Source organism: Hydra vulgaris, chromosome 13, assembly GCF_038396675.1.
Source record: "Hydra vulgaris chromosome 13, alternate assembly HydraT2T_AEP".
Taxonomy (NCBI): domain Eukaryota; kingdom Metazoa; phylum Cnidaria; class Hydrozoa; order Anthoathecata; family Hydridae; genus Hydra; species Hydra vulgaris.
In genome coordinates, this window is record NC_088932.1 from 31778584 (window position 1) to 31791119 (window position 12536).

The following is a 12536-nucleotide window of genomic DNA, read 5'->3' on the forward strand; positions in this document are numbered from 1 at the left end:
CCTAACATGGTCATTGTTTAAAAAGAAACTATTAGAAATACTACATTAATTTACAATTAGCCCTCTTTTAAAAAACAAATTAAGGAGTTTAGTAGCACTTAATTTAGTATATGACCTAAAGCAACATATAACTAAATAATAACTTCATAAATATATATATACATGTTCTTAAAGAACAGAGCAATAATAAATTAGAAAAAAATACGAGCAATGATAAATTAGAAAAAAAGTTAGATAAGTGTTTTTTTCTAATTTATATATATATATATATATATATATATATATATATATATATATATATATATATATATATATATATATATATATATATATATATATATATATATATATATATATATATATATATATATATATATATCAACCCTCGAAATTAGGAAAATTGAGGTCGTTATTTGAGGACCTTAATTTTTTAGAGGTCGGCAAATAAAATTTAATACAAATGTCTTACCATAAATCATAGAAACGAGGTCTGCAATTTTTTGTTGACCTCAAACACTTTAAGGTCAGCAGTTAGGTCAGCATTGCCGAATGCCGACCCTAATTCCGAGGGCTGATATATGTATATACAGGTCTCAGCTGGAAGCGAGAGCTTTAGCTATCGCCTACACTTCTCTAAAACGGGAGAAATTTACAGCTCTCGCCAAAGTTTTTTTTCTCAAAAGTTTTATCAATTTAATTCATTCAATAATAAACAAGCACGGTTTTTGCAAAAAGTCTAGAATTTTTTTATGGCGCAATAAATGATGCTTGTTATGTGTATATTATTGTAACATTAATGTTACAAACATATGCTTGTAACAAGTATAAAACCAAATTTCGTATTTAATAAGCAATTTTTATATAAATAAACAGATAGCTTGTGCAAAAACCAAAAGCTCTTGTAAAAAGTAGTTTAGAGGAGCAGCTTGCTTGGCTTGCCATATTCGTTTTAGGAGAGCTTTATTCCGCTCTTGCACTCATTTACTACCGCCGAGGCCTCTATATATATATATATATGTGTATATATATATATATATATATATATATATATATATATATATATATATATTTCAATAGAAGATCATATAGTATCAAATCATATTAATAATACAAATAATAATGATAATAATGATAATGATAAATTAACAAATGTAAGAATAATAAGAAAATTATATAATAATAAACCAATATCAATTTTAAAACAACAATTGAATATTATGCACAGACAGGAAAGTTTCAAACAGTTGACAAAAGTTAACAACTTACATGCAACTAAAACAACTACTGCAAAAAAAATAACGATTTAATAAATATAATAATCTTAATATCAATATTTATAATAAAAACAATAAAAGTAATATAAATATTTCATTAAAAAATAACAATAAATAGATAAAAAAAAAATTTCAATAACACTCATAAATAAAAACGTGTCACACACAAACACACACATACAAACATTTAGTCATGAAAATTATAGAGTTTTCATAAAAAATGAAAATATTCAAATAAAAAAGGAAATTATATCATAATACCCAGCAAACACATATCCTCAAAATTAATAAAATTTAAAAATTATACTTTTTTGTTTCTTCAAAAACGGAGCAATCTTTATATTTTATTTTTATTCTTTTTAACTACTATCTATTTTTGAATGTTTTTTTCTTTTAACTTTGGTATTTTGTCTTTCTTTTTTCTTTATTCGTTTCTTTTTTCATTTTTTTTTCTTTTGTTAATTTGTTTGATTTAGTTTTCAATTTTTTGTTGTTTTTAATTTATTTATAAAATTCATTATAAAAAAGCGTTCCATTCCGGAAGCCTCTGTACTGATATATATATATATATATATATATATATATATATATATATATATATATATATATATATATATCTACTATAGCATACTTAATTTATATATACTTTAGCATATTTATATATATATATATATATATATATATATATATATATATATACTTATATATATATATATATTTATATATATATACATATATATATATATTTATATATATATACATATATATATATATATATATATATATATATATATATATATATATATATATATATATATATATATATATATATATATATATATATATATATATATATATATGTATCTACTGTAGCATACTTATGTGAGCATTTGCTCACTTTTTTAGAAAAACAAGAAAAAAAATAAAAAATGAATGAAAAGACTGCTGCCCCATGCCAAAACCTCAGTCAATGTAGCAGCACTTCGCAGGCTATTTGTCGTCGATGTATGTACTGAAACCCCCGGCAGCAGGCTATTTCAGTATGACATCATACTGCTCACTTAAATCAACAGTATAAGATATATATATATATATACAGGCTATTATAGGAATGGCGGGAAATCGCCCGCCATTCCTATAATAGCCTTTCCTATTATATAGCCTATTCCTATAATAACATTATTATAGTGTTATTAATTTTGTAATGCAGTTTGTGACTAGAGTAATATTATTTTTCTAGTTGTAAGTTTATTGCTTTGTTTTGTTTTTAAAAACTCTTTTGCTAACAAACTTAAGTTAATAAAAAAGAAGTTGTTTAGAGGAGCAGAAGTTGTTTATACTCATTTTAGGGAGAGCTTTTCTCCGCTCTCATGCTCATTTACTCCTGCTGAGGCCTGTATGCATACATGCCTGTTATATTGGCGAAAATACTCTCCATTTAAAGACACAAATAATCGAGCACCAAAAAAAGGATAAAAACTCACACATTTATAAACATATTCATTCAAATGAAAGCTGCTTTATATTATATTTATATTATAACATAGTTTTAATCATGCTAATTTTTCAATTTTGGATTCAGCCTCCAACAAATTTATATTAAAACTCAAAGAAAGCATGTACATTGAGTGGGAAAAACTCACTATTAATAAACAAATGAACCATGTAAAAATGACAATTTCAATCTAGTTCCTTTTAACATTACCGGTTTTTTGTCTTTTCAAATCATTTGTTACATTATTTAATTGCATTTTTATTGTATTTTTTATTATAAGGTCTCTATTAATTCAACTTAATTTTACGAATTTGATTTAACCATTTTAATATATTTTAACTGATGATGGCTATGATATAGTTGAAACATCTATTTATAAAATAAATGATTTTAGCAAAAATTTAAAAAATTGTCTTATTTATTAGTGTATATATATATATATATATATATATATATATATATATATATATACATATATATATATATATATATATATATATATATATATATACATATATATATATATATATATATATATATATATAAAATATATATATATAATATATATATATAATATATATATATATATATAATATATATATATATGTATATATATAATATATATTCGTATATATATATATATATTATATATACAATATATATATAATATATATATTATATATATATAACATATATATATAATATATATATATTTATATATATTTATTTATATATATATATATATATCAGGGGCTATTCTAGACCATTTTCGACAGTGCCAACCATATTTAGGCGCCGCCCAAATTAAAATTTGAGGACTTTTTTTTTTTGACATTTTTAAGGCTGAATATTGTTTTTTTTTTGGTAAACTTTTCCGGGACAGGGGGTACTGTTGCCCACATTTTTTACCTGAATAGCCTCTATATATATATTATATATATATTGCGTTTCTCCTGAAAAAATGCCTAAATTCGGCAATGTTTCCACCAAACTTTTTTACAGCAGGCTATAGCACGGGGGGTGCAGCTGCTCAAATTATTTTCCTAGAATAGCCCCTGTATATATATATATATATATATATATATATATATATATATATATATATATATATATATATAAATATATATATATATATATATATATATATATATATATTTTAAATTTTTTTTCAGATTATTCACCTCCCCAAGGCCCGAGGGGGCCACTACAGTCGAGGAGGCTACTCATTTTTTTTTTTGTATATATATTTATTTTGTATATATACATATATATATATATATATATATATATATATATATATATATATATATATATATATATATATATATATATATATATATATATATATAAAGAGAGAGAGAGAGAGAGAGAGAGAGAGAGAGAAATATTGTCCATTATCAAACAGTTTACAATTCCATCACTGAGTGCATTCCAATATTTCAACTTAATTCCAATGTTCCAACTCAATTGAATTCTCATACAAACTGTTCTCTTTTACCACATTGAGCTGGATGAATAATAGGTTTAGTGTACCAATTAATGATAGCAAGACCTTTATTTATCTGGTTATTTACCTGGTATGGCCATACCAGTATTGCTAAAGCAATCCAGTTATGATCCAATTGAGCTATGTAGACATTATTCCATAAAGAAGCCCATCCTTGTTGTGCGTAACTTATTAAGTTTTGATTTGAAACAATTTAGGGAAGCGACTGTTGCGTATCATTCTGAGAAGAAATATTGTCTGACCACAGTTGTAATCTATGCTTAACCAGTGTAAGTGGGTGACCTCTTGTACTTTTGTTTGTAGCTAATTCAAAAATTTTTTTAATGAAATAGTAGAAAACCCATGCAATATCTTGTACACTTCTATTAAATCCAATATGTTTTTTCGTTCCTCAAGTATCTGTAGACTTAGTTTAAATATTCTGTCTGCATACAATAGATGTTCCACTTCTATTATCATTTTACTAAAACGATGTTGTATTTTTTCAATTAGTTCTTTATCTTTGACATAAAAAAGTGAACAAACAGATGTACAATATTTTATGTGTGGATGAACTAACAATTAATACAGTTTTAACATAATATCAGATTGTTTATAGGAAATTGAGCGATTTATCTTTCCCAGAATTTTGTTTACATTGCCATAAGCCCTAATACACTGGTTGTTTTGTTTGTCCTAATACACTGGTTGATGTGATATCAATATCCCAAGGTCATTTTTTTAGTCTCAAATATAAAATAACCTCGTTATACTGTATTCATAACCAATGTTCTTTTTTCCAATGTGCATAACTTTGCATTTCATAACATTAAATTGCATTTGCCATTCAATAGCCAACAAACTTTTGCAGAACTTTATGAAGTTACAAACCATCACTTCTGACATTAACTTAAGAGAATATTTTGGTAATGTCAGCAAATTTTAATATATGGTTTGTCACACTGGTATCCATATCATTAATATATATCAAAAATAGGATTATACCTAATACTGATTCTTGTAGTATGCCACCAAGTACTCTCCTAAAAGAAGAGTTTTTTTCTATTCAAAACTACTTGTTGAACCCATTTGATCAACTAAGAATTTATCCATTGAAAAAGATTACCTTCAATTCCATGATTATACAATTTTTTTAGCAATCTTTGATAAGGAACCTTGTCAAAGGCTTTTGGGAAATCTAAATATATCACATCTACACTATCTCAATTTCCTAAATCCGTGTTGCGAGTCTACTATTGCTAGATTTATTTCAAGGTAACAGGCCTGTAATTTTCTACATTTGATCTATTTCTGCTTTTTGATAGTAGAATAACAGCACTTTTCCAATCATCTGGTACCACCCCATTATCAAGTGATTTATGAAACAAATAAAGTGGAACATAAATTTTTTTTTTGAATATTGTAAAGTAGCCTTGGCCCTATATCATCAGCTCCAGCTACTTTATCTATTCTAATTTAGACAAATTTTTCCTTACATTATATTCGGTAAAGATGCAGTCACTCATCCTACCAATATTAGGCCTGTTAAGGATACCTTCAGATTCTGGTACTATGGTATATGCGTTTGCACTTTTTATTCACACTAACCAATGCAGGATGAGATTTATAGATTTTAAACTTTTGAATTAAGTCTCCTCTCATTCTATGATTCTCCAGTTTTTGAATTTGAAACAAGATACATCTTTCTGTTAACTAAGATGTTTCCATATGGTCTATACTTTTGTAGATCATCTTTGTATTTTCTCAATAATTTTTATATCTTTCATTGTGTAAGGAGACAAAGCACTGATTGCATATTCCAGGTTAGGTCTGACATATTATTTGTATAACTTGATTCATAACACTAAATTCCTTTATGTAAATGTTTTTTTTTTAACATATTAAGCATTCTGTTAGCTTTATTACTAGTATGAATAACTTTTTAGTAGTATCATTAAGAATACTTTTTAGCTCATTCATTAACTTAAAATCATCTGCATATAGCTTACGGATACATTTTACAAGCAGAGCCTTGTGGGACACCACTAGTATTATGAGCCCAGTCAGATATATGTTCTCATATGTGCTCATATATGATATATATGCAATCAGATATATGAGCCTCAGATATACGCTCTTCAAGTACTACTCTCTGTTTTCTATTAGTAAGAAAGTCTATGATCCAATCAATGTTTAACAATACCATAACCTTTCAGCTTGAGGATTACTAAGGTGTGAGAGATTGCATCAAATGCTTTTAAAAAGTCCAGATATTACTTTGTTCAGTAGTATCACCTTTTTTAAATAATGGAGTTACATTTGCATTATGCTATACATGAGGAATTGATCTTACTGATAGTGATTTATTAAATAAAATTAAAGGTTCAGCTAATATATAAGCTAGGGTGGAGCTTATTTTTTAACTTTTGAAATATGATCTTCTTACCCTTTAATTATGTTCCTATTTATGAAATAATAATTCAGACAAAATATGAGCACAATTGAACAATATTTAGAGGTAGCTCAATGATGGTGAAGTTTCCAGCACTCTGCCATCAGACTCGCGGAGTCTTGGAGACTCAGATGGGCCATAATTGTATTCTTTCAGTTTAAAATTTATTTTACAAGCTGTGTGGTTTTAATCCTTTATTAGTCTTTCCATCATAACAATCAATTATAGCTGGAATCGTTCATTCAAACAAAAATAAACTAAACTTGTGACATAATTATCATTAAAATCATAATATTCATCAGTTTAGTGTCTTTTATTTTTCTAATAAAATTAACTAACATGACACTGAAGGTTAGCTTACTTACTCACAGGTTAGAAGCAGTGCAACAGACTCACAGGTCAGAGGCAGTGCAACAGACTACCAAAGCTGACCGCCATTTGCTTTTAAGCATAAGAAATAAAATTTTTGTTTATACTGCTTATTAATGATTGAAATATTGATAATTTTTGTAAATTTGATTATTTTTTCATCAACACTTGACTACAACAAACAAGGTATTTAAAATTATTTTTAAATTTATATAAAATTAATTTGAAATTTATATAATGTAGTAGTATCACAGGTTACAGGTTTATCTTAGGTTGACTAGTTGAGCCTAAATATTTTTAAAATTGTTGCGGCAGTATGGCAAATTCAAAATATTTGCTTGATTAATTGAGGCATTGCTCTAATTTTTTAGTACAATTGTTGCTGAATTAACAGTGCTAAGTAACTATTTTTAATGTTTCAAGTTTAAAAATAGTAAAATTTGTGATTCCAAAAGCCAAATGATAAAAATGCCTTTTCTAATTTTTTTCCAGATTAATTTCTAAAATGTCGTCTGTGGCAAAAGCAACAAGATCTCAAAACCATTTGTATCTTCTTGGGGACACTGTGACCGTATTAACAGGCAGCAAGTTGCCGTCATTGCGTATGGCTCTGGGGTTCTTCCTACATAACCATCAAAACTGTCAAACCAAGCTAGAGAAGTCATTTGAGGAATGGCGTCTAATCAAGAAGAACAAAGCACGAGTTTCACCAACTCAACTCACAAGAGAGTCAGCTTTTGTTTCCACACTCGATGATCTTTTTGATGTCGCTCATGCTGATACTCTGAACATGAAATCAGTTTTGCTAGAAGATAAAGATTTCTTATCAGCGCAGCGAGAAAAAGGAAGGAGAGAGTCGATGGCTGGGGTAGATGAAAAGCTTGCTGCAAAGGAGAAAATAGTGTCAGACAGAGAAAAGAAAATGCTTGCCAGGCGACAACAAATGAAACAGTTTGAAGATTCCTCAGTGGAACTGTTTTCACCTGGTTCGGAAAACATTTCAACAGAAGACACAGAGAAAATGGAAACTGAGAATAATGCATGTGAGGAGGCTGTTGGAGACATAGCATTTAGGACACTGAAGAGAAAAAGAGGGCGAATAAAAGGTTGTCACTCCTGAATTTGCAGCAGCACTGGATCGAACAAAAGTTTCAGACCGCAAGGCTGTTTTCGTTATAGCAGAGACTGCCAAAAGCTTGGGACATAACATTGACAAACTTGCTCTAAACAGAGATTCGATATGACGACACAGAGTCTAGCGATCAGCAAACATAAAGGCTGAGTTTCAGGGCAACGTTCCCCTTGTTGTTCACTGGGACGGGAAGCTTATCCCTGATCTTATTGGAAAAGAGAAAGTCGATCGCCTGCCAGTGTTGGTTTCAGGATAGTATCCAAGCTAAGTGTTTTGACACAACCAGCTCTAACACTAGCCGGATAGCTGGTGCCTATGTCCTCCTTGAGCAGAAACTTAAGAAGGAGTTGTTGTTGCTGGCTTGCAGGAATCACATTATGGAACTGATTACTGGTGCAGTCTTCCAAGTTTGTATGGGAGCCACCTCCTCACCCGTTGTTCAACTCTTCAAGCGCTTCCAGGAATACTGGGCATTCAAAGACACGGCCAAATATGAACCAGGGATTGCAGCAGAAAATGTGCCAAATCTAGTGGAAGACATTAGGCAAAGCACCATCAATTTTGCCATCAAGCATCTTGAACAGAACCAGCCGAGAGATGATTATAAAGAATTCTTGGAACTCGTGATTGTTTTTCTCGGCGCTGCTCCTACCAGAGGAGTGCGATTTATGTTGCCTAGAGCAATGCATCATGCTCACTGGATGAGTAAGGTCATATACAGTCTCAAGATCTGGATGTTCAAGGCTCAATTCAAACTGACTCCTGCAGAAGAAAGAGGATTTTGCGATGTGTGTGTGTTTGCAGTACGCATCTACTTGAAAGGGTGGATCTGTGCACCTCAAGCATCCGATGCTCCTTATAGCGACTTTCTGCTGCTCAAGTCTCTGCTTGAATACTCCTCTATCCATTCTGCAATCTCAAAGCAAACATCAAAGAAGTTTTCCAACCATTTGTGGTACCTGTCGGAGGAACTTGTTACGCTGGCTTTCTTCGACGATCGGGTTAGTTCGTCAACCAAGAGACTGATGGTGAGTGCAATGCAGAATGAAGAGGAGCAAGATAAGGACCATTCCAAGAGAATTACAGTAACTCTCGATTCCTTTAAAGACAAGAACTTGGAAGATTTTGTCACAGCTAAGTCGATGACTCTGCTTCAAATGATGTAACTTCCACATGGGTTCCTCGAAGTTGATCCGGATTTGTGGGAGGACAGAGATGATTTCAGGCAAGCTAAAGAAACAGTCAAGTCACTGAAAGTAGTAAATGATCACGCTGAACGTGGAGTTGCATTAATTCAGGAATACAGCGTCTTGTTAACTCGTGATAAATTGCAGTTACAATTCCTCCTGCAAGTTGTCGAAGATCATCGTCGAATGTACCCTGACAGCAGAAAACAAACTATGTCTGGAGTACCATATAAACAATAAATTTGGAAATTATTGAACTGACAGTATGAAGTCTGTCTAAAACTGAACTGAGATTGCAATGTAATTGTGTTGAAAAATAATAACTGAATTGTTAAAAATAAATTAAGAATTCATGTAATTTTCATAATTTTCGTAAATTTTGAAGCTCTTGAGCTACCCCTAAACACAAGAATTTATTGTTCAAACTTTTTTTGTGGTGTTTCTATATTATAAGGAACAGTTTAGGAGGGTAAGACTTTCAAAAATACTTGTTTTTTATTTTTTTTATTATAAGCTCCACCCTAATATAAGCACATTGTTTTAATATCAGTGGTTGGACATTGTCGGATCCAATTGTTTAATTTGGGTTAAAATTTTTTTAATTTACTTTTGATGTCATCTGTTGAAAAATGAAGACTTGATAAACGCTCAGTTGTACAATCTGGAAGTAGTGGAAAGTCTTTACTAACTGAATAATTATTGAAGAATGATTTGAATTGATTATTTAATGCATCAGCAACAAATCCGACATCTGTCCCAATAACTTCAAATTTATTTTGAACTTGTTTGATTTTGCATGAACTATTAACATAACTTAACAAACGTTTGGGATTTTTTGTATTGAAAGCTAAACTATGCTCAAACTTTTTAATTGTTAATCTTTTTTAGATTTGTAAAGAAGATTTGATTTTTTTGGAAACTTTGACAAGCTCTGGTATTTTCTACCTTAAAGATTAGTTCTAATGCCATAATCTATTTTTTTATTTATGAGCATCAAAAGTGTACGATCGAGGTTTTTGGATCATTTTTGGTACAAACAAATTTGTTTGTACCAGTTTTTAACAATTAAAGAATAAGTTGTAACTGTCATTTATATTTAACTTACTAAACTCAATCAAAATTTTGAAAATATTTAATCATAGAATTAAGATCACTTTTATAGTAATTGCACTACTATACTATCTAAATCTACTTTTGCATATTTATGTGAGCATTTGCTCACTTTTTTTTTTCTAAATCGATACAGCATTTTTAGAAAAAGAAACAAAGAATAATGAATGAAAAGATTGCAACCCTCAGTCGATGTAGCAGCACTTCACTGCAAGACAGGCTATTTGTTAGTTATTGTATGTACTGAAGCCCCCAGCAGCAGGCTGTTTCAGTACGACATCATACTGCTCACTTAAATCAGCTGTATAATATATAATATATATATATATATATATATATATATATATATATATATATATATATATATATATATATATATATATATGTATATATATGTATGTATATATATATATATATATATATATATATATATATATATATATATATATATATATATATATATATATATATATATATATATATATATATATGTATATATATGTATGTATATATATATATATATATATATATATATATATATATATATATATATATATATATATATATATATATATATATATATATATATATATATAATCATTAGAGTATAAATAACTAAGCATAAATCAGCATAAATAACTTACCATTTTTTATTTCTTTAAAACAACTATTGATACTGATTTGGTTTCTTCATAGAATCCAGATAAAATATTGTTACTAGATTTACTATTTTTCAATCTATTAAAAAGTAAAGCAGATAATTTTTACAATGTAATATAATATATAAACAGATTTAATAAACTATTACAAGATGTTTTTCAATCTATTTAAAAAGCAATTTTTTTTTTTTTAATTTGACAAAAAAAAATTATTGTTTTAAAAAAACATCATAACCACCATAATCAAGCATAAATACTTGCTATAACTAATCATCTTTCAAGTATTTACTATTAATAATGAACTAAAAAGCACAAAATCTTCACAAAAACTTATTTCAACAACATTTATAGTTAAAATCAAAAGTAAAGTGTTCTATCAGTTTTTAGTCTTTTATTGTTAATCTACTCAAAATTAAATTGCTTAAATTTATGTTTAAATGTTAACAATAATTCAAATATATACTATGGTCAAATAAGTTATTTACAGGAAAAAAAAATCAAACTTTCAATTGTTTTGTATATAAAAACTTTAACTGAAATATTTTCACAAACTTATTTATTAATCAGACATTTAATTTTCAAAATGTTAAAATAGCAGTTAAGTTAGATAACTAACCTAACACCAAAGTTACCAATTTAACACCAAGTTAATAATTAACATAACACTAAAGTTAACAATTTAACACCAAGTTAAACAACTTAACACTAAAGCAGAGAAAACTGGTTCTAGATCAAAAAAATTTACTAATTTTAACAACTTGATTTGAATCTATAAGGAAGATCAGATTCAAACTAGTTTACTGATATTTTTACAGTTAAATGATGTTGTAAAAATGGTGTTGTAAAAAGGTTTAAAAAAAATCAAACAAATCTTTTTTAATTTTTAAACAGGTTCTAAGATCTCATTATTTTCTATTTTTAGTTTCTTCTAAAATAGCTGAAAAGAAAAAAATGGTCAACAGCTTAAAACACTTTAAAAGCTGCAGATTATAGAAAGTAAGAAAAAATAATGAATTCCAAAGCACTGGTGTTGTTTAAAGCTAGATAAACAATTTTTTAAACTCTAATCTAAAAATCACTGTGAAAAGATAACTTAATAGGATAACTTGGCATCCCAATTATGCACAAAAAAGAGTACTGATAAGAGAAAATAAAACTAGAAAACAAACAACTAGTAAAGCTTAACTAGTAAACAGAGTTTCAGAAAAGCAGAAGAGTGTCAGAAAAGCTTTGAAGGGTAGTCATCAGAAACCAACATGGATTAAAATAACAGTATTCCATATAAAAAATAATAATTTATAAAGAAATTTATAGAGAATAAAATTAGAAGTAAGAAAATGAAAAGCTCAATAAACAGAGATGAAATTATTTC

General features: G+C 27.9%; 1 protein-coding gene across 1 annotated transcript in view; it reads right to left on the minus strand.

The window, feature by feature from the left end:
• Nucleotides 1–11258, minus strand: part of LOC100211911 (unconventional myosin-Ie) — a 105684-nt gene extending 94426 nt beyond the window's left edge. The window contains exon 1 of the mRNA XM_065816593.1: nt 11150–11258. Coding sequence (XP_065672665.1) covers nt 11150–11152 — 3 coding nt within the window. The 5' untranslated portion in view covers nt 11153–11258. The remainder of the gene's footprint in view (nt 1–11149) is intronic.
• Nucleotides 11259–12536: the final 1278 nt, after the last annotated feature.